This window comes from Gopherus evgoodei, chromosome 8 (assembly GCF_007399415.2).
Source record: "Gopherus evgoodei ecotype Sinaloan lineage chromosome 8, rGopEvg1_v1.p, whole genome shotgun sequence".
Lineage (NCBI taxonomy): Eukaryota > Metazoa > Chordata > Testudines > Testudinidae > Gopherus > Gopherus evgoodei.
This window is the reverse complement of record NC_044329.1, coordinates 83,629,277-83,656,892: the sequence shown is the minus strand read 5'-3', so window position 1 is coordinate 83,656,892 and position 27,616 is coordinate 83,629,277. Positions and strand designations below refer to the sequence as shown.

The window sequence follows — 27,616 nt, the reverse complement described above, 5'->3', positions numbered from 1 at the left end:
ATAGCTATTGATAAAAAGTAGTTAAGGGAACATGAAAAAATTGAATATATTAAGAAATAGGTCAAAATTTCATGCAGCATAGGCTAAGGGGCTCTACTAACAAAACCACCAAGTACTGTTATTAATATTAATTTTTTCTAAAGCCTTTTGGAGGACTGGACAAATACAATACAGATGTGCAAGAAGAGAGAAGAAGGGTGATCCTGGCAATTTCCATGTGGTAAAGTTTACTTCAATATTATGAGAAATTACGTCTGTAAAATTTGATAGAGTAAAGGCAGCACAAGCAATAATCACTCACCCAGATTAAGCAATATGTAGAAAACTGGGCTTTTAAATGTGTTTGATGAAAAATGCCACACCCACTTTTTTTTTTTAAGAATATAATTTCTGAAAACACAAAGCCCTGGTTATTAGTTCTATCAGTAGTTTGGGGCTTTATTATGATCTATTGTTTGTATTGTGGTAGCACCTAAGAGCCCCAACTATGGAGCAGGACCCCATTGTGCTAAGGGCTGTACAACAGAATGAAGAGATGGTCCCTACTCCAGAGAGTTTACAATCCAAATAAGTTCCCACCACCCCACCCCAACTGTGTTACGCCAATGCATCTGTCTCTCTTTCCAGAATCAGCAAAGTGAGGAGTCTAAATTTAAATTTGAAAAGCAGGGCTTGGGGGCCAAAGAAATCTGGGAGTTTGCTAATGCAAGACGTAAGATGAATGGGGAAGTTTACACAAAAGCTGCCAGTTCTATAGTCCACCCTCCTGAAGCCAAAACAAAAGAGCAGAGCATTCATTTGCAGCATGAAGGCATCTTCCTTCCCAGAAAGGTGAGGAATAGGGAGATTTTCATGAAAAAAGGTTGTTTACAGACCACGTATATTGTGCTCTGCTTCCAAAAATGTCATGATTCATGACCAACCACCACTGAGGCATGAATATAGGTTAATTCTAAATAAAAGATCCCATTTACACCTGTGCCATCAGCACAGAACATGGGGTAATACAGCAAACACCACATAAAGACTAAATCTGGGAACATGGATACCTTGTCCACCAGCTCAATATAACACTTCATTGTAGATAGTGTAATACTTGGGCATGATGCAGTGAGCTAAAAAGTTTATTTTCTCTTGCTGATATTTGTAGATGACCAGTCACTGTGGTATCTAGGTGCTAGCTTTCAGTCCTACCACTGCCCTTCCTTGCTTTGGAGTGTGTGTCAAACCCTATATATTTCTTTAACTTTAATTATTTATTGTTTTTCTAAGTAACATCCCAAGTAGCTTTGGGATAATGTTACCTTGGTTGGTAATGGATGAAAGTAACTTTCTTGCTGTTTCAGGATCATCAGCATTTTACTTCTACATTAGGATGACTTCATCTATTATATTTTATTCTTAGAAGTACACTTAAAAAAAAAATACCAATAATGATAAACCACATCATCAAATGTCAAATGCAGACCCCTACCAAATCAGGAATTTAGAAAGTTGCCATTCTTCTTAGCTACACACTGCCCTGCACTTCCCTCCTCGAACCTGGAACAACTAAATATTGATACCTACACCTTGTCACCCCACCCATAGACATCTAGAGAAACCCATCACTTCATCCTGCTTTGCAACCATCATTGTACTCACCTGCCAGCCAAGACCATTGGAGACTGCAGAAGTTACTATTAATACCTCTTCAATATTTACCCCACTATTGCTGGAGAATAAGATCTTGTCTGCAAAGGAAAATTTTTCAGTATAATCTAAAGGTTTGAATTTAAAACGGACAGTTATTCTGGTATAACCCTCTGCTGACACCCTTAGGCCAGGTCTACACGGGAAGCGCTTTGCTGGCATAGTACACCAATATTCGTATCCAGGCAAAGCTTTCTACGCATAGGGCTGGCCTTGGCAAGAATATCGTGAGGGCTACTGTCCTGCAGTTAATGGTGGTGGTGTAACACACACACGCAGCTTGTAAAGGACTGCTTTAAATATTGGCCTTATGGCGTTTGGTTCTTTCTGATGTATAAAGAAGGCCCAGTAACAAAACAATAAAATTATGATTCTGTGTGGCTTTCTTACCTTAAACTCAGGAATGTGAAGTCTGGTCTTTGCTGGCATACCACCGGAAGATGGAAACGATGTTTATTGAGGGCTCTGAACACTGTCGTTGAAGGGCTGCAAGTGTAACGCTTCCTATATTTAATGTGCTAATCATGGCAAATAGGTGTTAAAATGAAGTTTGACACGGTATGGCTAATAAACCCTTCCCCCACCAAATAGTTTAGTTTACACTCTCGTGGCTCCTGTGCTGCAACTCTTGCACTACTGTTCTAGCCATCAGAGTCTGCCAAAGACAGGATCTGAATTCCTAATATAAAAAGCAAGCAGAAAAAAGGATTTATTTTTTAGAAACTCACCCTTTTGCTACTTCTTGATGCCTTAAGACTGTCAGCAATCAGGCACAAGCCCAGGTTTTTTTGTTCCTTTTCAGGACACTTTAAAAGTAAGGTATGAAATATTATTAATTTGGATAATTTCTCTCTCAAAGGCAAGAATATGTCCAGAACCAACCTACGTGTCTCCCCAGTCCAGCATGACAGAGCCAAAAAAACCTACCTTTGTTTGTATATTTCTGTACTTACAAGAGATGCACAGAAGGCAGCCAATCATCCAGGACAATCCAAGTATAGGGAGCATGGTGGGAAAAAGTCTAGAGTCAGGAGTATGAGAAGGGTCTGTTGTGGCAGATGAGTTGAGGAGCACAGATAGGTAAGTAGCAGGAATGATAAGATGGGGCTTGGAGGCCAGAACTAGAACATATTAGGATCATTTCACCCACTTTATATGGCAACAACTGTCATCAGTAACACAACAAATGGAAGTTTTTTTTAAATTCAGTCTTTAAATGCCAAAGACATATTAGAAAGTTGTATATAAATTTGACCTTGTCTTCTCTAACAAATTCATAGAAACATATATATTTAAAAACCCAAAAACCTACCACAACAAAAAGCTCCACCAAACATTCTGCTCCCCATTGGGAAAGGATGAGAAAACCACCACCATTACATGACAGACATTTGGCATGTTACTTAATGCTCTACTGCAATGCCCTCATTCTATGGCAGCGGTTCTCAAACTGTGGGTCAGGACTCCAAAGTGGGTTGCAACCCAGTTCTAATGGGGTCGCCAGGGCTGGTGTTAGACATGCTGAAGCCCAAGGGCTTCAGCCCCAGACAGCAGGGCTTCAGCCCGGGGTGGTGGGGCTCAGGTCACAGGCCTCCCACTTGGGGCTGAAGCCCCTGGGCTTGGGCCCCCTTGCCCAGAACGGCAGGGTGCAGGCAGGCTTAGGCCCCCCTTCCTGGGGCCACGTAGTAATTTTTATCATCAAAAAGGGAGCCATGGTGCAATGGAGTTCTCTGTTCTATGGTGATGAGCATGGTATAAGAGCCTATAGGGAATAGGCCAGCAAAGCATTCAGGATTTTGGTTATGCTCATTTTCAAAACATTCCTTGCCTCTCTCTCTCCTTCCTCCCCACAACCAAGAGGCCAGGGATGCTCAGCATCCACAGCACTTATGGATAATGTAGCTCAGTGGCAGATCCAGCTACAAATGCTGTAGCAACAGGGTTAGCTCCCACAGCGTGAGAGTAATTCTTTCGGGGCTGTGATCAGAGTGCCAGCCTACAGTTTAGGAGGAACAGAACTTAGCTTTATGTAGCTCGTTCCATATTCACCATTTCCATAAGGTGCTTTGCAGAGTGAGGAGTAAAAGTTAATAAATCAATCTATTTTTCGAACTCCCATAGTGGGTTTGCCATAGAAGCATCCGTCGGTTAGGACCTGGGTTCAGACTATCACGGCTACCATTCATTTTCTACCAACATTAGATTGTAAGCTATTTTTAGGAGGGGCTCAAATCCAGTTTACAGGAGTAAATCCAGTGCAACTCCACTGACATCAAGGGAGTTCACTCCAGTTACACAGCATAACTGAGCACAGAATTTATCCTGTACCACCTCACATGGTATGTTCATAAAGTGCTGTGCAAGTTACCAGTAATTCAAACACACACACAAAAAAAAAAAACAGGTTTGGTTTGATTTTTTGGCAACACATCCTGTAGTAACACCATCTTTATATAAAGGAACACATATTTTCAGGGATTATTTAATCAAGGTGCTTCTGCTGGAAAATGTGGTATCTAGGCCGCCCAGCTCCAGAATTAATGTATTCATCATTTAACAGTCTCAGCAGAGTTTCACCCTTCATCTGATAACTATTTGTAAATAAATCAGTCAAAATTTTCTCTTAACTCGCTAGACCATATTTAAAGGCTCTCACCAAGACCTGAGTTATAATCAAACAAAATATGGATAAACATTGTTTTTGAGAACTTTAACAGTAACTAGTAGTTCCATACACTGAATACAGATTTTAGCACTTCTTTATGAAACTATTTTAGTAACAAACCTTTTTAATTCAAAGAGGATGGTATGTCTAACTGGGGGGAGGCACCTTCACAGTAAAGTGCCCAGTGCCTATAAAACATTTCATTTTTTATAGCAGCTTTTATCCAAGGCTCTCAAAGAGTGTTTTACAAATGCTTTTGGGGATCTCAATACTCCCGTTACATCAGATGTAAGCACTTTCCTTCCCACTGGGAAAGAGGACCTAAGCTCAATAGCAGAGCCAAGAACAGAATGCAGAAAACCCAAGTCCCAGTTTGTTGCTCTGATCATCTTCCTAGCTGATGACTAACCACCTTTGCCATTAGGCAGTGTATGCTTGCTCAGACTAATCAAGATGTTTGAAGCAGGAATCCATCTCATCCAGGGACAGCTCTTACAGCCAAGATTTTCAGAAGTGAGTAGTGATTCTGAATGCCTCAATTTTTGGGTACCAAACTTGAAACACCTTAAGAAACCTGATTTGCAGAAAGTGCTGAGAATGCTCCCCTCAGAAAAATCAGGCTGCTTTAAGGTGTCTCAGGTTGGGCACTCATATAAACACAAAATCACTAACCACTTGAAAATCTTGGCCTGTATGAACCATCTTTGAATCTGCCACTATATATTCTCCTTCTTTCAACATGTGATTGGAACAGAAACATTAGTGCCCTAAGTAATGTACTTTAAGGGGATTTATTCAGTATGGAACTACCACCATGTCAAACCTGAAGGCTAACCAGGCAGAACTTAGTTGGGTTTTCATTAAAAGTTCTCTTGTGTGATATCTGTGGTTAAAGCTTCTATTCACACCATATGTGACTTTTTTACCAATAAGTAATGTGATGAAGTGCCCAAACGAATATACTATGTGCCTATCATACACACTGAAGATTTTTGATATAATGGAGTAAGCCCATTGCCAGAAGACAAAAGGAAGTGGGCAACTAAAACTGTTTTTGTTTTGTACAAGATCTGGTAAGTAAGCTTAGTGATATATAAATGGCTTAACAGTTTTAAATCAATGTAACGCACATGAAGACATCAATTATTTTGCATTTTTGTGCAGCTCTGCATTACACAAATTTATTTCAAGCAACTGAATCATGTTTTATACCAAATAGGAATTACAATCTCCACTTCCAATACATCACTTTAAATGAATGACCTGAAACACTCCTTACCAATAATTTCAATATTCAACATTCTACTTAAAAACAAGTGTGTTTAATTCTTTTTAAATATGTTTCTTAATATAAATATTTAAGAATCAGATGGTTAGTTTGGGGCTGCATCTGAAGAAAGTGCTGAGTTCCCACAGACAGCGTCTCTCAGGTTCAGGACTAAAGACAGTAGAACACAGAGTGAGAATCATCATCAGTTCTTCATAATTCTAGTCCAAATAAAGGTAGCTTTTGAGCTTCCAACATGGTCAGCCAGCTGACACCAGCCATTAGCAGCTTTTTGCCCTGCTCGCCTCCCCAAACTACCTAAGTAAATAGGGTCATAATGTTTACAAGGAAATCGCCCCAAATGACAGATCTTGAAATTTGGGGGGTTGTTTTTCCACAACAGTTTGTTCTTTCTGAACATTCTTGAGCAGTGACTTTCAGCAGTAGGTTGTCAGTTAATAAGTATCAAATTGTCATCACTTCCTCGTCTGTAAAAAGGGGTCAGAGAAAAAAAAAGAGTTGGTATTTTTAATTTTTGTATTTAATAAGGACAACATAAAATCCTTGGTATATTAAAAGTTAACCGTGCTGAAGTTCCTATATATCTCTTAGATAATTAAGAAGGATCTACCTATACCCCTTGCCTTTAATTATGCTCTCAGAAAAAGCAAACAGATTTTTTATGGATTGACCTTTTGCAAGAAAACCTAATATGCTAAGTAATCATGAAATCAATTAGGTTCCTGTAATTTACCATGGTCACTAGCAATCTCTGATTAGACTGAAGTCAAAGCATCTATCAGCCAGACAGACGTTCAGGAAGACAGAAAGTGGTAAAAATGACTAAGCCACACAACTGAGACAACTGATCCACCAGCCAGAACTTGTTATACCATTTAGGGCTCCCCTGACTGACATGTTCAACTAAAGACATGTGGAGGCATGTAGTTTAAGACAAGATGCCTTTCACTGGGCAACAGTACTGCAAGCCTGCCCATCCTGGTAAATGCAGCAACATGCCTTGCTCCCTACCTCCGGGGCAGGAGATAATCCCCGTTGTTCCCTGTTGTGTTTTGTAATTTCCTACTTCAGTGCCTCAACACCAAGCCCCAACTAGTTTCTGCTAACCAATAGCAAACAAGTGCACTGGAAAAGCTGGGAAGCCAAGGAACCCAAGTCCCTGAGCCCAAAAGAAGTTCCAGGTTTCAAGCCAGCTGCAGGTCCCCTGCTGTGGAAGCTGAACTTGTTTCCTTCTTTCAGTGAAGTCAGTTAAGGAGAAAAAGATCTATAAGTCTGCTTGCAGCCTTAGAGAATAGGTTTGAAGCTGCAAATAAGTTCACTGTACCTCCTACCTTTGAAGTGTCCACAGTAGCTATCTGGAGATTTAGATGTTCTTTTATTCTCCCCCCTCAAGCCAGCAGTTTTTCACAAGCGTCTAAAAGACACTTCAGCCTCAGCCGGGGCACATCAAAAGCAAAAAGCTGTGGTTCACAAGAACCTTACTGTGTAAGATCCATTGTTATAGATCATTTAGGAACACAAGATTTGCCACACTAGTTCGGGTCAGTTGATTACCCAGTTCTGCTACACTCCTCACATGACATCACTCCCTCAGGTTCCATCTGCCTCCAATCCTGCTGTGCATAAACCTCAATCCAAATGCCACCAGGGCCTTGCTATCATTGTCAATGCCAGCAGGCAGCAATCCACAGCCATCTACCTACCACTTTAGCAGGGATTAAGAGGTGGGAGTGAGCTTGGTACTATAGGACAAATGGTCCCTACTTCTCTTCTTCCCACCAGGAGAAAGAACATGACAGCCTGCTACCAGCCCCTTAACCCCTACAGGGGTCTGAACCAGATGAAATGCCTTCCAGTCCCATCCACATGGTTCAAACACAAGCCCTGCTCATAATGATGGGCACTTCCAGGCAGCTCAGTGGAAATGACCAAGGTTCTCAGGGAAATGCTCCCATTAAAACTAGAGGGGAGATTGCTGGGAATAGTTTAATCAGACAAATCTCAAGGTTTGGGATGAGGGATGGGTTACTTAAAATGAAAGAACAAGTTCTCTCTTGCTCCCTTCTACTGCTACCTGCCAACAGATCTCCTACCTGGAAGTCAAGATGGTCTTGGAGCCTATATATATATATATATATATCTTATTTTCAACTGTAGGACTCCTAGGGCTTTACAAATATTACAGCCAAACTCAAAAAGGTATCTTTCCCTGCCCTCTCTCCTTAACAAATTAGCTATTTTCTAATGCTAAATACAACAGAAAGGGATAAATATATTTAAGAGTCTGAATATGCTATAGTTAGATTTCTGGGCGTGCCTACCATAGTGAAACCCATACTTTCCAACAGACAGCTAACCTCATGGGTACTTATGAGAATTACATAGCTCATGGAATCGCACTGCCATACTGACCTCCTACAACAGCAGATGAAGGGCATGGAAGCCTGTGGTTCTTTACTATAGTCTGTGCTACTGCATTCTTTAAGGAATTCATGAAGATCTGTTACTGGAAAGCCGTTTTGCTGGTATTTCTGAAAAACAGGACACCTCATTTACAGTTCATGAGAAATCATTCCTTGTGTCATTGCTCTAAACCTGTCTCCATTCTACACTGCTCTCCCACACTTTTATCAGCTCTAACATCTAGATTAATAGATGAATCAAACTGTCACTACTACAGCAAACAAAGCAAGGCCAGGAGAGTGTGGCCGTGGGAACAGAAGAATGAGCTAAAAGAAACATATATTGAAAAAACAAAAGACACTATTCACTTATTCCTTTTTGCATGTTACTTGCATAACCATCCAGTTCATTCCTGCGTGGTTTTATTTCACTGTTTTTATGTTGACTTTTTTCTCCTATACATTCACCATAAATAAGTGAGTTCTCCATAAATTAAAAATCCCAAGCTCTAAAGACCAACAGCTTTGAAGCAGAGATAGACAGCAACCACTTAGAAGTTGAGTCAACCTCTTCATTCAGAGGAAGTGCTATATAAAACAGGAGATCAACCCATTCTTTTCTGGGAATTTTGGGGAAGTTCCATGGCCTGTGTTATACAGGTGGTCAGACTAGATGATCACAATGGTCCCTTCTGGCCTTGGAATACAGAGCGGCTTCTTTAAACCATTGGATCCACATGAGGTGATTAAAGGCCAAGGGAGAGAGAGAGGAAAAAAGAAGTGATCCCATCTCACTTTGAATATCAACAAAATTACTGCAACCCTATACAGAAAAATTTGCAGAGTCCTAGGAAGTTGTGGTCCACATACTGCCACTATGCTGCATACGTATTTACAAGAACTAAAAAGAAAAGACAACAGCCAAAGGCCAGTTACTGGATGCAGCCTTCTCACTGGTCATTCTAACCACTAGGACTTAAGTATGTAGAAATATATGTGACTAGAAATGTAAAGAAAAGACTGATGGGGGGGCAAGAATGCAGGGAAGAGATCTACAGAAGGGGATGTTTTAAATTCCACTCCATTTTTCACCGGAACTGGATGGAATGATTCTAGCTAGCAGTTCATTAGTACTACACTCTTTCATACCACGCACTCTACTAATTTTTGAGCCAGTAATTTCTGTGAAGCACAGGGAGCACAGGTATTCAAATCTGTACTGCTAAGCAATTTTAACTGAATGGGTTACCCACTTGCCTCCTCCTGCCCCAGCAGTGTTAACAGACATCTTTCAAACATCACTCTTCCCCACCCTCAGAAAGATTTTTTGATACTACAGTTACACTCTTGCACTCCATGAAAGAATTCTCTAGCTGTAAGCAACTGCATTCAATGATTTTAAGCTTAATATATCTCCCCACGTCCCACTCAAGTCACTATTCTGACCCAAATGTAATACAGACAGTAGAACAAATTGGGGGTCGGGGGAGGGAGGTGTGATACCTTAGGTAAGTTTTCCAAACTAATGCCTGGGTGGAAATCACTTAAGGGAAATTCTCTCTTCCATTTTTTACCAGATCTTAAGCTAAAAGCTTTGAATATCTTTACCATACATCATAATCAGTCAACATCTCAAGAGAACTTCCATTTGTTCACCTTTATGGTTTAACTAACATGAAAGAACGCTAAATAATTGATTAGAAGAAAAAATTCCACTAAAGACAAAATGATTTACCTTTATGGTGTCGTAAGAGTCTGTAATGAGTGCAATAAAAAGGCTGAGGATCATGTATATAAATAGACTAATGAAGGAATACAGATATAATCGACTGAACAGCCACACCAAGGTGCTCTTCTGCTGGATTTGAGCAAATGTTGCAAACATGTCATCACCATTGACCAAAGAAAACAAACATTCAGCAACTGTGTTCAGATCTTCAAACTAGACAATATTGAAAGAGACTGACATTAGAACCCGACCACCACATACAATCAGGTTAAAGGAGATAAAGACAGACGTTTTCACAATTTTTATTTTTAAACAAACACAGAGCCACTACTTTCCTGCAACCCTCAACCCCCCCCCCAAAAACCTCTCAACCACAATCTCTCTCTTTTGTGTATTTCATACATTTAAGGAGTGGCATGATCATTTGGTTTGGGAGGCAGAGATAATTCCTTTTCTCTATGTACCTGAGTGCTTTGTATTGGCATCAGTTGTAGGAAAGGTGCCAAGAGGTTAAAGCGTCTAACAACCACCACTAATGTTTAACACTTTCATTAGAGGGTCTCAAATTGCTTTATGCATGCAGGAAAGTATTGCCAATTTAGAGATAAGAAAATTAAGGCATAGAGAGATTAAGTGACCAAAGTCACACAATGAGTAGGTGACAGAGCTGGGAACAGAATCCAGGTCTTCTGATTCCCCAGTCTCTTATTACTCTTTCAATAATATTTTTTAAAATCCCCTTCCAGCAGCACATTGGTAAGGATCTGTTTAAATTTTTTCTACCCTTAGGAGAAATAGGACACAAGTAGAGCCACTAAAGTTCCTCTAGCCTTTCTGTGGCAAAATTATAGACTATACTTCTCTTTAACAAAAATACTGAGATTTGAAAGAATATTTTCCAGCTATATTTTCTCATTCTGTTATTTGGTGAAGAGGTTGGAGGTTATCTTACAAATGATCAGCTACATTTGAACCAAAATTTAGGTTTGAATGATAAAGGGTTTTCTAAATCCCAATACAGCAGCAAGAAAAATAGGTATGGCAAATTTTAAAGATTTTATTCAGAAGGTTGGGTGCCAACAGCCCTCCACTGCAATAGCTAATGACCAAGGGACAGTGCGAGAAAATTCAGGCCTTATATCAAGCACCACTAGGCAAACTTCTATTTTGCTTTTTCACTTTACCTTAACCAACTCTACTACTCTCAAAACCTCCCCACAGTTTTACATTTTCTGGGTCCAAAAAGAATGCTGGATAGTCCAGAAACCCAAAGTAAACAGCATTTATGTCAGGCATTCAGAGTAGCTGGCTGATGCCATGTCAAACATGTCTTCAAAGAAGATCAAATGCTATATACAGGCAATTCCCACTTAAATGACTGATGAGGAATGGTTGAAAGAATTGAGCATGTTTAGTATAGAAAAAAGAAGGCTGAAGGGGACGTAACTCTCTTCAAATATATAAAACATTGTTATACAGTGAGCAATTGTTCCACAGGTCCACCGAAGGTAAGACGAGAAATAATCTACTTAGTTTGCAGCAGGGGATATTTAGGTTGGATATTAGGAAAATCTTTCTAACTATAAAGGATAGTTAATCACTTGAACAAGTTATCTAGAGAGGTTGTGGAATCCCAGTCATTGGAGGTTTTTAAGAACAGGTTAGACAAACATGTGCCAGGAATGATCTAAGTATATCTGGTCCTGCCCCAGCACAGTGGGGGCAGGAGGAAGACTAGATGACCTCTTGAGGTCTCTTCCAGTCCTACATATCTATGATTATGTATTCAATGAAGTGTGGGGAAGGAGTAATACAAATGTGCTCTAAGGGCTACTAGGAAAGGGTGGGTTTAGAACATGGCGTGGTCCACGCGTGCCATCTAGAGATCCAAGTTCAGGTCTCTTGATTCTGAGCTGGCAAGGCTGCTCAGTGAGCCATCTAGCAAAAGAAACAGCTAGGAAGGCTTCACCTTGCTCACTGTCACTCCTTGTATTGTCACATGGAAAGAGCAGAATCCAGCTCTTCTCTGATGAAGAGAGATTCTCTGCTACATGAGGCCTGAGAGAGGCTGGATGGAAATATAAGTGTAACCCTTGGGATCTTGAAACTCGTCGTGAAAAAAATTAAGAGGGAATTTGTAGAGTACTTTTCCCCACTCATTTGCAAGGGGCAAAGTCTGCAGCTGATGTAACAGATGGTAGCTGATTCAAAATGACTTGTGGGAGGACTGTCCTGTTTCTCTTACTACTTTACCACTTATCAATCCTCCCTTATTTTAAAAATAATCTTCTACTACTCACTGCTTCACATGAAATTTCTTGCCTGCACGTCCTACCTCTGCACTACACTTCAGGAGACAGCAAATTTCATGGACAAGCAGGGAGTGCTGCTTCTGGGAGTGTCAAGCTGGTGGGACATCAAACTAGTACAACCATTAGATAGCATTAAGGGATTTTGTGCACAAAGCTTGCAGTGGCCCCTCTTGGTTAGTTAGTATGTACAAGAATCAAGTCATTCCTACTTTAGGCTGCAGTTTGGAGCATTCAGAACAGAATGGGAATATCCTCCTTTCAATTCTGTACAGCAGACTGAGCGTGCAGCCAGTCAGCTGCCACAAAAAACACATGGTAAAGCAAGCGCCTAGAATAGGCTGTTCTATGCAGTACAATACTGCCATCAAGTGAGATATGGGGCAAGTTGCTAGAGCCTTAAACAAAATGAGCTGAGACATAACATTTAATGACAAGAAAATAATACAAGACCAAGTTTTGACAACATAGTCAACCATCTCATTGACTATTTTTTCACTTACTCAGATCATTAGATGCTTGCTATCTGACAGTTCGGGTAAAAATGATATTTACAACGTGTCAGCTAAAAGGGACAGGTCCCCAGGGTACAATCTGAGGGATGTGTAGGGTATTATGGAATTTCTGCAGAAAATTCTAGACGCTTTTAGGAAGTATTTGGTCATCAATTAAAATGCATTAAGGGCAAAGGATAAATAAATGTATCTTATTACTAATGAGCATTAATAACTATGCAAATTCTAAATGTTCATAACAGCAGTCTCTCTTCTCTAAACTTGAACTGTTGTTCTTTCCTTTGAGATGGCTTTCTAAAACATACTAAAGCCTTTAGCTTCCCACATTTTTGAGTTATGCAGGCACAAAAATCTGGTTTGGAATATAGGAAAAAAGTATATGTAATATTTTGCATCTACATTGAAAAAGAAAAAAAAAATAAAATACAAATGATTTTGATTAAAAAAAAACTTTCCAAAACACCCTACATTTGGGCCAAGATCAACTGTGCCAAGTTCCACCTAGAGGGGAACGTTTGGAGAAAGCTATGAGTAATACAAAACCCTGCTGAGGCAATATGGGAGTGAAAAGTATCAGTGTTAGAGTGCCCACCGTTGACAGCAGAGCTGGAGCGACACCAGCACTAGAACAACAGTAGGGGAATTTCTGAAAATCCTCAGTGTAGTGTTTGGAAATGCAGTGAGAGTTTAACATATAAAACTTAAAGCTGTTGTTATGGCTTCATAACGAAGGCTGAGTTATGTTTTAAACATAAGAAGCAGGAATATCCTCCCCCAAATGATAGCACTTACTCTGAGTATGGAAAGATTATATATGCACATTTAGAAGAGTTTACATACCTTTTCATGATAAGGCCCTAATACAATCCAGCCACAGAATGTATAGCCAAGATATATCATCCCAGCACAACAACAAAATCTTAGAACTTTGGGCAATGATGCTTGCATTGTTAAAATGAGCACCTGCAAAGGGTCAGGGGAGAGGAGGAGAAGGAGGACAATATACACATTAAATAAATTTTAAAAACAACAGAACTAAAATAAGTTTCAACTACTGAATATTTGATTCTAGGCTTACATTGTATGTCTGGAAATATCCTAAGTATCTGATGACTCCAACCCAAACAAACAAAGTCGATGTTCCAAGTAAGATGCTGCAAACATCATAACTTGTGAGGTTCTAAGGAATGCAAAAAAAGAAAAAAAAAAAAAAGCAGTGAGCGAAGTAACACCTGTTGATAGGTATCGCAGTTTAAGACTATGCAGGTAAAGGGCGGCACATGGACATTTTTAGGTCAGATTTTAAAATTTCAGTGGCTTCAGTTGAATTCTAGTGCCAAACGGACATAGCCACATAACACCAAGCCGATATGGTTGCTCAGGAGAGATGCCTTATACAGAGAGGCAGTGGTATTGTGGAGATGGGCAAAGGTTCACAGTGGTATAAAAAAATTTGCCTGAAGCCTGCAAGCGCTGTGTGGATTTCACTTTGGTTACAACAGACAGTTTCAAAAATTAAGTTCTCAAGGAAGTTCATTGTTTCCTACTTTTAATCATATGGCAAACTAATTTTCATTCACTACTTAAGCACTGGTTCACAATTAATAAGAAGGAGACTTCATGACCAAGGCCCTGTTTATACTACAACCTTAAACAGAATTTGTAAACAGCTGCGGGTATGGTCAACCCTCACGGGCTTTCTGGCCACACACTTGGTTAACATTGTTCATAATCACAACAGCTAGTAGCTCATTGCCCTTTCTTCAGTAGAGGCCGACACATGTTGGTAGCAAGTCTGTAAAACTTATTCTGCTGTATTTGCCTTACTGTGCCTGTGTAACTGATCTGGCCAATGCTTATTCCTCCCAGCTACCTGTGCAGTAGGATATTCTAGAGTGTGGGAAGCATGGCCCACGGTTTTCCAGAATGCCCTGACACACACACACACACACACCCACCCGGTACATGTGATTACACACATTTTGTCAAAATATGGTTGGGCTGTGGGGAAAAAAACTGCTGGGAACATAAAACCATATTTATTGTAACCGAGTCAGATTGATCAGTGTGCGGTGACAGACGCTGCTATACTTCTAGATTTGACAGTCCATTAAGAAAGTGACGTTCCCATTCCCACAAGCTGCTATTTAGGGACAGTTTAGAGGAGACTCCTGTTTGTTGAATGTTTCTGGATTTTCTTCTTCAGAGCACAATCTGGGCAGTCTGTTACCATCAGTTTTTAAAAGGAAAGAATTATGGGCAGCATTCATTAGCTAAGCCCTCTCAGGCTGGAGCCACCATTTTATTATGCGTGTGGTGCATGTACAGTGCCTGCCACGTGCAGGCCATGATCTGGACCTGTAGATGTGACTGCAAAAAAAAAAAAAAAAAAAAAAAGCTATTTACAGCAACAGTTTCAGAAACAGAAGCCAAATAAATTAGATGGAATGGAATGGAATGAACTTCCAGATTCTAATGTAGCAAGAATTTTATGGAGAGGCAAACTGGGATCAGTTCCTCTCAAGAGATCCTGGGATTCTTTGGGTGAATGCTATTGGAGTCCCACTCTCTGCTCAAAAAGCAACACTTCTCTCACTCCAAATGAAAGATGCTGAACCATCCCTCTCCCTGAAAAAGCAGCTCGACCGTTTTGAGAATCTCCTCTACCCACATTTACCCTTCCTGATTCCCTCAAGCTTCACCTTAGGACTCTCCTGGAGCAGAGCCAGGTCTCTCCATTTCTCCCTTCCTCCTTCCCTATCTGAAGGCTGCTGCTGAACTGCAGCTTTAAATTGTCTCTCTTATCTATGTGAACAAATTCCACACACACAAGGCAAGATTACTGACTAGACTCTATTCTATGGCTACTATAACGTCTTGGTTGAATTAAGCACTTTTTAAAGAACACAAGTGATTGCTGTTTCCCCCCACTCCTCTATTCATATAGCTCTTTTCTTCAGCTTTGGTAGCAAGGTCTGTTGTGCCCGTTTAGTACTTAACATTACATGGCCTAAGTTGCTGCGTCTTGCACTTAGGGGTGTTCTGCATTGCCATCCTATGTTATATGACAAGTTTTGTTTGTCCATGACTCCATAATTTAATGATAGATTTTTTTTGTGTGCTTATATTATATATAGCATATCTTGCTACACACACACACCATTTATAATTATAGCTTCTGCATCTTTAATGTAGTTTTACAGATGCAATACATACATATGCATTTTGTAAATTCACTTTTTTTAAAATTATATAGGGATGTCCTTTTAGAAGAGTATAAACTATATTGTATTCATTATAATAAGACATTTTGTTTCCTGTTAACGCTGAGAATGTAAATAAATAATGTAAGAAAAATACTATGGATTTTTGTTTTAATTTGAAAACTGTTTTAAAGAAATAGGAATTACAGAAGAAAAAACTTATTGAAAGAAACGCTCAGTGTCAATATTGTGCACTTGTGTAGGGGGTTATGTCTATGATGGCCACTCAACATAACTAGCACTCTACCAAATTCATGGCTATGAAAAATGGGTCACATACCATGAAATCTGATCTCCCCAGTGAAATCTAGCTATTGTAGGGGAAAGGGGGCTTCTACCGTGAGCCAGGCTGCAGCTGCTAGCCCTAGTTGGGCTGGGGAGGGACAGGACTTCCTCTTCCCCTGTAGTGGCAGACCACCTCTGGGAACCTTCTCCAGCTGTAGGAAGCTCTGTGCCTGTTGGCTAGGAGTCCAGCTCTGAAGGCAGTGCAGAAGTACAGGTGGCAATCCCACAACCCCCCATGACTCCCTTTTAGGTCGGGACCCTCACCATTACAACAGTGTGAAATTTCAGATGTAAACATCTAACACTATGAAACTGACTATTTTAAAAATCCTATGACCATGAAAAAGACCAAAATCAACTGTGAATTTTGTAGGGCCCTAAACATAACATACAGTTGGTGCCTTCCTGCCAGTTTGGCTCCAATAGCATTCACCCAAAAGATCCCAGGATCTCTTGAGAAGAACTGATCCCAGACTCTCTCCTGTCTCAGTTTGCCTCTCCATAAAATTCTTGCTACAGTAGAATCTGGAAGTTCATTCCATTCCATTCCATTCCATTTATTTGGCTTCTGTTCCTGAAACTGTTGCTCTAAGAAGACCCTCCAGAGTTTGACTGAACTGAGTTGGTGCCACTGACAGAGAGAAAACTCATATTCCAGTGATAACAGACAACAAAAGACAGGTAACAGAAGAAGAGAGACCAAACCAAATCGCTGTGGCAAAAAGAGTTAATTGGTCACAACTTTGGTTTTCCTTGCATTAGTCTAATTAAAAGTATGCTTAAACAGAGTGAAGAAAATATTAAGATGTGTTAACTCTCACCTTGGCTTTTATTTCCATTTTCATTATAGATCCAATGATTGTCATCACATCACTGATAATTACCAGGACATACCATCCATTTATAAACTCCAGACGATCAGCATGACAAACATGACGTTTGTACTTTTCCAGGAAGAAATTCACAAATCTCTGTAGTAAACATTTAGAGATTTGGTTACAGAACCTATTTTCTCTAGAAAAAAAGAAGCTCATACAGATGCTTGAGTACTGCTCAAGTAGAGTACTTAAGTTGGGTCTGTTGGAAGAATATGCCCTAGCAAATACTGTAGAAATAATGTATGGGCAGTATTAGCAATATCAACAGAAAAGAATTTGGAACATTCATATACAACTCTGTAAAGCAGGAGTCGGCAACCTTTCAGAAGTGCTGTGCCGAGTCTTCATTTATTCACTCTGATTTAAGGTTTCGCGAGCCAGTAATATATTTTAATGTTTTTACAAGGTCTCTTTCTATATTATATAGAACTAAACTATTGGTGTATGTAAATTAAATAAGATTTGTAAAATGTTTAAGAAGCTTCATTTAAAATTAAATTAAAATGCAGAGCCCCCCGGACCGGTGGCGAGGACCCGGGCAGCTGAGTGCCACTGAAAATCAGCTCGCGTCCCGCCTTCGGCACACGTGCTATAGGTTGCCTACCACTTCTGTAAAGGGTGACTGCTATCATTACTGCATTATTACTAACTTCACTTTCTGCATCCTGCATGCCAATCCGCAGACTCTCTCCTGTCCTCCTACTGATGGGTCAGCACTGCTTTCTCAGTCCTTCAAGGTTTGACAAACCCTTTGCTGAACTAGGTCCCATTAACCTTTCAACAGTTGATTAAGATAACTGGATATCATGCATCCTGTGCTCTCTTCTCCCCTCCCGTGTACACACTTAGGAAGAGATTCCCTGACATATGGAACATATCAGTGTCTCACATGTGTGTCAGGGGAGGGTGGGGCAACAACATGACACAAAAAGCACGAGGCCCTTTGCGCTCAGGAATTTACCCAGTGAACATTTAAGTATCTGGCTTTTTTAGCCTTATTAAAAAAAAAAAAAAAAAAAAAAAAAAAAAAAAGTCAGTCATATTTGGATTTTGAGAGTGTATGATTTGCCAACTTCAAACAAACCAAGGACTTGAAGATTTGGGGTGAAATCCAGCACAAGTGAAGTCAATGGCAAAACTACATTGACTTCAGTGGGGCCAGAATTTTAACCTATGGATCTGAAATGAACGTATTTGTATTACAGTATCATGCAGATACTCCAATCAGGACTGAGACTTCATTGTGTACCGCACAAGCATACAGTAAACTTATGCTCTTTCCTAAATATCAGGTTGGATATAATTCAGATGCAATATACTCTTGGAGAGAGATTTTCCTAGAACAGAGTCACTTGATATACTTGATAATCCAAAACATAACACTGCTTAGTGCAACTAAAATATGGAAAGCAAATGGAAACATAAGCAGAGAGAAAAGGCAGACGAGGTTATACTTACTTTCTGCAATTTCAGAGCAAGAATAATGGATCGTGTGCAGAGTATAAGGGAAGCAAAACAGCTTACAATGACAAATCCATCAAAAACCAAAATATATTGAGTGTTTTTCTGAACTGCTATTAAAAAAAATAAAAAAATTAAAAAGTACAATAGGAAACAGATCTTTACATATTTCTTCTGGCACACAATTCTTTTCATAAGCATTTGAAAACTAACTATATAATAAAGCTCTCTGCAAATTTATGACGACAATTTTTTTAACAGTTGGTATACTGTCATATTACTATAGAAATAAGGTATATAAAATACAATCAAAACATACTGAGTACATTAGGAGCCTCCTGCATGTAGGTCTGTAATTCAAATCACTGGGGTATTACATGCAGAGGGTTTGTGGGACTGTGCCTCGAAAGTGAAATGATTTTGTTCTTTTTAAACTATTAGAAATTATTAATTCGTGTACAGGCTAAATTCTGCTAACAGACCAAGAGAAATCTCGCTATCTTATTGACTTCATTGAAGTTGCATAAGCAAGGGCAGAATTTGGTCCACTGACACTGTTTACCAAAAAGCTTTTCACCAATGAAGACTTGCAATTAGAAGCCTGCATTTCACCAATTGCCACTGACAGCTGCTGTAGCAGTTAGTGGTAAGCAAACAGTATTCCACACACAGCACTAGAAGTAAGTGACAAACTATATCTTATTCAAGGGGATATGCAGCTCTTTGAACTTAGTTCTTTACAGGTAAGCAAAGGAGGGATGGATTTTTCAATTTCTGTACACATATATAGAATTTAAAATAGATTTTGTAAAAATCTACGTATTCTGGTAGATCCAGGATCTTAAACAGCTTTTGTTAAAAAAAAAATAAAAAATTAGATAGATAGATATTAGTTCAGAGCAAAACAAGACAAGACAGTTATTTATAATGCAGGAATATTTTAACTCTGTGTTCTTTGATCAACTACTTAATATGCACATAGAGTACAAAAAGTGGCCAATTGAGACACCATTGTAAAAAGTGATCACACACACACAAAATTATCTGGGTTCCAATATAACAGTACACAAATATAGTGAAGATCTGGCTAGGAGGAGAACACATTGTTCCTTAACCAGGATCCCCACAAAGTTCTATCAACTATACCACAGCCCTGTATAGTAATTGTGATGGCCCCGTTTCTTAACCATTAATAAGGTGTTTATGTTATTTTGCCATACTGAATCTCACTCTGAAGTGGAACCTTCAGTACTATTGTCACTTTCTGAAGTGATCAGACAAAAGCTTAATGATAGAAATATAATGTGGATGCCATTCTTTATTTGTAAGGATCATCAAAAGAACAAGACTTAATAAAGTCTTTAAAGACGTAACAGGCTTCAACTAGTCAAAGAGGAATTATTTTGAAGTATAGGAATAAAGGTGTCATAGGTGTTTGAGTTTGGGTATTTATTATTGGTTAAAAGACCAGGCTAGAATTTCAATGAATGTATTAAGCTCATTCAGAGCAACAGAATGGTCAAAACCTATTCAAAAAATCTGAATTTCCCTTGCAGGCAGAGTCCTGTTAAATTCATCACTAGATAGGTTACAGCAAGGGATATTTATGTCATCTTGATACTTTTACAGAAGGGAGTTAAGCAGACCTGTTTCTTCATTAGAAAGCAGCAATGATTTGCTTAGACATTAATAATAAAACACACAAGCTGCAAGTCTCGGTATCCAGTAGATATTAGCAAACATCTGTGCCTTCCTCCTCTAAACTTTTTTCATCCCTCCAGACAGGAAATTGATGAGCTTCAGAAAAATATGACCAAAACAGATTCTCAAGATCTCAGGATCTGAAGACAGTAATGTTTACTGACTGTTTGAAAAATATGTACGTTGCTATGTAGAAGATTTCCTGAACCCAGTGACACGACACACTGGTTAAAATGAGTAAGCAGTCACCAACATGTCTGTTATTGTCAGAAAAGCAACAGACCATGGCATAACCCCTTTTATGCAATGCGTCTGCATGTGTCTCAAGTACATCAGCAAGCAGGGCCAACTGCTTATTGCATCATATGGACACAGCAGGACAAATAGGGTAGATTAATAACGGTTAACCTACATGCCCCAACTACTCGTCTGAAGTAGTGAAATGACAAAAATAACTGATGGAATAAAAATCTTATACAAGATCCCAAGTCCATCAACCTAGACCTTAGAAATATCTAAGACAGAATCACATACTTATTTAAATGTCAAGTAAAGACAGTATTTCTGAATATAGTTCTGACAAGTAACAGTCAGCATGGATTTGTCAAAAAACAAATCATATCAAACAAATCTAACAGCTTTCTTTGACAGGGTAACACACCCTGTGGATAGGAGGGAATTGGCAGATGTGGTATATCTTGACTTCAGTAAGGTTTCTGATACTGTCTCGCATGACCCTTTCAAACAACCTAGGGAAATACAACATAAATGGAGCTACTATAAAGGTGGGTGCATAACTGGTTGGAAAACCGTTCCCAGAGAGTAGTCATCAATGGTTCACGATCAAGTTAGAAGAACATATTGAGTGGGGCCCTGCACGGATCAGTTCCGGGCCCAGTTCTTTTGAATATCTTCATCAACAATTTAGACATTGGCATAGAGACTACACTTAAAGTTTGCAGACAATACAGGCTGGGAAGGCTTGCAAGTGCCTTGGAGGATAGGATTAAAGTTCAAAATGATTTGGACAAACTAGAGAAATGTTCTAAAGTAAACAGGATGAAATTCAATAAGGACAAATGCACAGTACTCCACTTATGAAGGAACAATCAGTTGCACCCATACGAAGTGGCAAATGACTGCCTAGGAAGGAGTACTGCAAAAAGGGACTGAGGTCATAGTGGATTGCAAGCTAAATGTGAGTCAACAGTGCAACACTGTTGCAAAAAAAACCAAACCAAACCAAAAAACCCCACATCATTCTGGGACGTATTAGTAGAATAGCTGTAAGCAAGACACACAAAGTAATTCTGCTGCTCTACTCTACACTGATTAGGCCTCCATGGAGTACTGTGTCCAGTTCTGGACACCACATTTCAGGAAAGAAATGGCCGAATTGGAAAAAGTCCAGAGAAGAGCAACAAAAATTATTAAAAGGTCTAGAAAACATGACCTATGAAGGAAGAATAAAAAAACTGGATTTGTTTAGTCTGGAGAAGAGAAGACAGAGGGAACATGGTAACAGTTTTCAAGTATGCAAAAGGTCGTTCCAAGGCGGAGGGAGAAAAACTGTTCTCCTTAACCTCTGATGACAGGACAAGCATCAAAGGGCTTAAATTGCAGCAAGGATGGTTTACGCTGTACATTAGGAAAAACTTTCTAACTGTCAGGGTGATTAAGCACTGGAATAAATTGCCTAGAGAGGTTGTAGAATCTCCATCACTGGAGATTTTTAAGTGCAGGTTAGACAAACACCTGTCAGGGATGGTCTAGATACTACTTGGTCCTGCCATGAGTGCAGGGGGACTAGACTAGATGACCTCTCAAGATCCCTTCCAGTCCTATGATTCTTTACTTCTGTTCTGAAACAGTTCCTCAGGCTCACTCTGAAATAGCATAAACCTGTCCCTTAAGGATTTTCACTACACTGTCAGACTAACATCCTCGGAGTGCAGGGGGGTGGCCTCAGTGTTCCTACACCTGTGATGCCCACATGCAGGAATAGCACCTTGGGTCATAGGCCAGGTGCTCTATTTCCCAGAGCTGTGGACTAGTTCAGATCACCCTCAGGATAAACGGTACATAAAAATGACTTAAAGCTCAGCTAGATGGGAGGATCTGGTCTGTGGTTATTAGGCTCCTACTTCTCACTACACTGATGTTAAATAAAAGTGGATCTAACATTTTGTTACTGACATGGGAGAGGGCAAAGAAAGCAAACACCAATATCACAAGTAGAAACCGAAGAGTGAATTGGGACATGGTGTGAACACTAGCGGGGTCAGAAAAAGTAACGCAAATGTGGTAATACACAGGCAGACCCCAAGCCTGAACCATTTAAAAAGCACATCAGATAACACACTAGACAGTGTGCTGCAAGGACTACTCCTATGCATCACTTCCAGCTGTAGTTCGTATTATCCACTGGTTAAAGCTGCCCTAGCATCCATGCATTTCAGTAACGTTTCTAAAAATGTTGACATGTTAGCCATTTATTTCTGAATATAGCCACAGTTCACATTTGTATTTTTGTCTGTAGTTATCACATATATTCAGAAGTGGAACAATGATACAGATTTACTGGAAACCATTAGATTTTCACCATGCAGAACACACATGCACCATACTTACTAGATCCAGATATATGCCAGTCTTTGCATTCTTGAATATCAGCATCACTATCAAAATAAATTTTTACTTTACCACTGTGGGCTCTGTTGTTGAAAGTAATCTGCAAAACACAAGTGTAAAGATTTATCATTTGATGAAAGCAAAACTAGCAGAATTAACACTGTCAAAAAATGCAGAGTCAAAGACTAGACTGATACCCAAAGCTATCATCATAGATTAATATACATCTGAAACAATATGCAAGTGCAAAAGCAATCAATGATTTTACTTCTTATGAAGAACCAAAATATTTAAAAAATTTGAAGGAGAACCATGTTTGAGGAAAATAAATAGTTCGAGTGATTGCTCACATCCATTCCAGTTAGGTGTGCGCGCTGCGCGTGCACGTTCGTCGGAAACTTTTACCCTAGCAACTCCAGTGGGCCGGCAGGTCGCCCCCTGGAGTGGCGCCGCCATGGCGCTCCATATATACCCCTGCCGGCCCACCCGCTCCTCAGTTCCTTCTTACCGCCGTGTCGGTCGTTGGAACTGTGGAGCGCGGCATAGCTGTCCTCCACGTCCCTAGCTCTCCTTATTAACTCTCGTTATTGTTATAGTTGTTAGTTAGATCGTTAAGTGTAGTTAGTAAGTAATTAGGTGTAAATAGTGTTGTAGATAGTTATTCGCCGGGGGCTGTAGCCCTTTCCGGCACCCGGCACATGCCTGGTTCGCCGGGCTTCAAGCAGTGTGCGGCCTGTAGGAAGCCTATGCCTACCAGCGACCCCCACGACGCGTGCCTGAAGTGCCTGGGGGAATCGCACAGATCGGACAAGTGCCGCATCTGCAAGGCTTTCAAGCCCAGGACAAAAAAGGAGAGAGACCAAAGACTCAGGACTCTCCTTATGGAGGCGGCACTTGACCCGGCGGCTTCGCAGGCCGTGATCTCGGCGCCGGCACCGGATCGCACCGGCACCGGGAAGACTCCCCGGCACCGACCTTCTCCGGCACCGGGTGCAGAGCCGAGACAGTCAGCATCTGCTACTCCAGCCAGGCAGACCCGACTGGAGCGCCCGGCCTCGGCATCGGCCGCGGCGCCGCCGGCACCGTCGACTCCGGGCCCAGCGGGTCCGTCGAGTCCAGTGCCGCCGAGCTCCCCCATAAGATCTGGGGTTGAGCTATTGGTCCCATCCACGCCGGAGACCTTCGCCTTGGCACGGGACCTTATTGCCCTAACGGAGCCTACTCAGCCGCCACCCCCGGTACCTCCGGTGCGGGTCGCATCTAGAGGCAAGCCCATGATGTTGGCACCGTCTCGGGACTCGCGCTCGCGATCCGGTCCCGACGCCACGGCAGATCAAGATCTCACCGCCGCTCGCAGTCCCGGCACTGCTCCCCTCGGCGGTACCGGTTGCACTCGCGGCACCGATCGACCTCCAGACGGTCGCGGTCGGACTCCAGCCGCCGATACCGGCACCGTGACTCCAGGAGCCAGTCCCGCCGTCGCTCACCGCACCGGTCGACCTCCCGGCACCGAGCTGGTAGCAGGTCCCGGTCCCGGTCGACCTCCCGGCACCGAGTCGGTGGCAGGTCCCGGTCCCAATCCCGGCACCGAAGCGGCGGCCGGTACCGGTCCCGATCCCGGCACCGCTATGACTCCCGGTGGTGCAATCGGTCAATGACAGGGAGCGTCATGGACAGGAAGCTCCAGCCCCCAAATCCAGGGAGGCCAGGCGTATGGACCTCCTTGGACGCAAAGTCTACTCGGCTGGGGCCCTGCAGCTCAGGGTTTCGAACCAACAAGCCCTGCTCAGTAGGTACGCGTTCAACTCGTGGGTGGCAGCGGACAAATTTAAAGAGCTGCTGCCACAAGACGCCCGCCAGGAATTTGCGGCCATCCTAGACGAGGGCAAGAAGGTTGCACGAACATCGTTGCAAGCTTCGTTGGACGCTGCAGACTCGGCTGCCCGCACCCTCGCCTCGGGGGTAACGATGCGCCATATCTCCTGGCTGCAGGTCTCTGGCCTTCCACCAGAGCTCCAACATACCATCCAGGACCTCCTGTTTGAAGGCCAGGGCCTGTTTTCGGAAAAGACAGACCCGAGACTTAAGAGTCTCAAGGACAATCGGGTCATTATGCGCTCCCTAGGGATGCACACACCGGGAACGCAACGCAGACCCTTCCGGCCACAGCAGCAACAGCAGCGCAGGCCATACCCCCAGTTCCGCCAACGGCAGGACCTCAATAGGCGCCGTGGCAGGAATGGAAGGCGTAGGCATTCGGGGAACCAAGGGGGACAGAATCAAAGCTCCTCTAAGCCCCCGCCTGGACCCAAGCCTTCGTTTTGAAGGTGCGCCCGAGGGTGCAGTAACAGTTTCCCCCACGGATCCTTCCCCCCCGTTTTCCAACCGCCTTTCGTTTTTCCTTCCGGCGTGGACCCAAATGACATCGGACCGCTGGGTCTTGCGTACGGTGCAGACGGGATACCGCCTGCAGTTTACATCGTTTCCTCCTTCCCGCCCCCCTTCCTCGTCCCTCTTCAGGGACCCCTCTCACAAGCAATTCCTTCGACAGGAGGTACGGACGCTCCTCGACAAAGGAGCTATAGAGGTGGTTCCGGAAAACGAGAATGGCAAGGGGTTTTATTCCCGCTACTTTCTGATCCCCAAGGCCAAGGGAGGCCTCAGGCCTATCCTCAACCTGCGAGAGCTCAACAAATACCCGGTGAAGTTGAAGTTCCACATGGTATCCCTGGGGACCATTATCCCATCCCTGGATCCGGGAGACTGGTACGCCGCCCTCGACATGCAAGACGCTTATTTTCACATTGCCATTTGGCCACACCACAGACGGTTCCTTCGTTTCGTGGTGTGCCCCCTTCACTACCAATTTGCAGTCCTCCCATTTGGCCTTTCCACGGACCAGAGGGTCTTTACAAAATGCATGGCAGTCGTTGTGGCACATCTTCGGCGCAGTCGTATCCACGTGTTCCCTTACCTAGACGATTGGTTAATTCGGGGCACGTCGGAACTGCAGGTTTGCAGCCACATCCGTGTGATCACCGGCCTGTTTGCTACCTTGGGCCTCATGATCAACATGGACAAGTCCACCCTGATCCCCACGCAGAGGGTGGAGTTCATCGGGGCCGTCCTGGACGCCACCGTCACCAGGGCTCTTCTGCCGTTGCCGAGGTTCCAGGCATTTCCGGCGATCGTTCATCGATTGCGGGCAGCCCCCTTAACATCCATACGGACATGTCTAACCCTGTTAGGCCATATGGCAGCATGCACGTTTGTGACCGGTTATGCTCGGCTCCGCATGAGGCCCCTCCAGTTGTGGCTCATCGAACATTACCGGCCGGCAAGACAGCCGCTGGACATGCTGATCACAATCCCCCAGGGGGTGTTAGATTCTCTCGACTGGTGGCTGAACCAGTCGGTAGTATGCGCGGGGCTCCCCTTCCACCCGCCTCAGCCCTCGGTGTCCCTGACAACGGATGCCTCAGATCTTGGCTGGGGGGGCCCACCTGGGAACCCTGAGAACACAGGGCCTGTGGTCCCCGCAGGAGGTGAGGTTGCACATCAACATGCGGGAGTTGAGAGCGGTCCGCCTTGCTTGTCAAACATTCTGTCACCAGCTTCAAGGTCGTTGTGTCGCGGTGTTTACCGACAACACGACGACCATGTACTATATCAACAAGCAGGGCGGCACCAGATCCTCCCCCCTATGTCACGAGGCGATGCAACTCTGGGACTTTTGTGTAGCCCACTCCATTCACCTCACGGCTTCCTTCCTCCCCGGAGTACGGAACACGCTGGCGGATCGCCTGAGCAGATCCTTCCTATCGCACGAGTGGTCCCTTCGCCCGGACGTCGCCCTCTCCATCTTCCAGAGGTGGGGTTATCCCCGTGTGGACCTCTTCGCGTCCGGGGGGAACAAGAAGTGCCAGGCGTTCTGCTCCTTTCAGGGCAGGGAGCCCAGGTCTATAGCGGATGCCTTCCTTATTCCATGGACGACCCACTTGTACTACGCGTTTCCCCCTTTCCCTCTGGTCCACAGGGTCCTTCTGAAGGTGCGCAGGGACAGGGCTCGCGTGATCATGGTAGCCCCGGCGTGGCCCAGGCAACATTGGTACCCCATGCTGCTGGACCTGGCCATAGCCGACCCAATTCCCCTGCCCCTTCACCCGGACCTGATTACCCAGGAGAACGGGTCTCTCTGTCACCCGGACCTGCAGTCGCTGCACCTAGCGGCGTGGTTCCTGCGTGGCTGACCGGTTCTGCGCTGCTCCACACCGGTACGGGAGGTGCTTTTGGGCAGCAGGAAGCCTTCCACGAGAGCGACATACTCGGCCAAGTGGAAGCGTTTCTCCTGTTGGTGCGTGGAGAAAGGTCTCCGCCCTATGGAAGTTTCGGTGGCCAATATCTTAGACTATGTTTGGTCCCTCAAACAACAGGGTCTGGCGATATCGTCATTGCGGGTCCACCTGGCAGCTATCTCCACCTTTCACCCAGGTGGGGATGGCCGCTCCGTTTTTTCTCACCCGACGGTGTCTAGATTCCTTAAGGGGCTGGAACGTTTATACCCTAACGTCCGACTCCCTGCTCCAACATGGGATCTTAACCTGGTGTTGTCTTGGCTCATGGGGCCCCCCTTCGAGCCGTTAGCTACTTGCTCCCTACTTTATCTCTCTTGGAAGATTGCCTTTTTAGTTGCTATCACCTCAGCTAGGCAGGTGTCGGAACTCCGGGCTCTTGTGGTAGACCCCCCGTATACAGTCTTCCACAAAGATAAGGTACAGCTGAGACCACACCCTGCCT

The 27,616-nt window shown here is 42.8% G+C and overlaps 1 protein-coding gene across 1 annotated transcript in view; it reads right to left on the bottom strand.

Annotated features, from left to right (window-relative positions):
• Positions 1-5,529: 5,529 nt before the first annotated feature.
• The window catches only part of MCOLN2 (mucolipin 2), a 47,285-nt gene continuing 25,198 nt past the window's right edge, over positions 5,530-27,616 (bottom strand). The window contains exons 7-14 of the mRNA XM_030572405.1: positions 22,820-22,919; positions 18,485-18,600; positions 16,970-17,119; positions 13,679-13,780; positions 13,441-13,563; positions 9,783-9,989; positions 8,058-8,176; positions 5,530-6,112 (exon numbers count right to left, since the gene is read on the bottom strand). Of these exons, the coding sequence (XP_030428265.1) occupies positions 6,076-6,112; positions 8,058-8,176; positions 9,783-9,989; positions 13,441-13,563; positions 13,679-13,780; positions 16,970-17,119; positions 18,485-18,600; positions 22,820-22,919 (954 nt within the window). The 3' untranslated portion in view covers positions 5,530-6,075. The remainder of the gene's footprint in view (positions 6,113-8,057; positions 8,177-9,782; positions 9,990-13,440; positions 13,564-13,678; positions 13,781-16,969; positions 17,120-18,484; positions 18,601-22,819; positions 22,920-27,616) is intronic.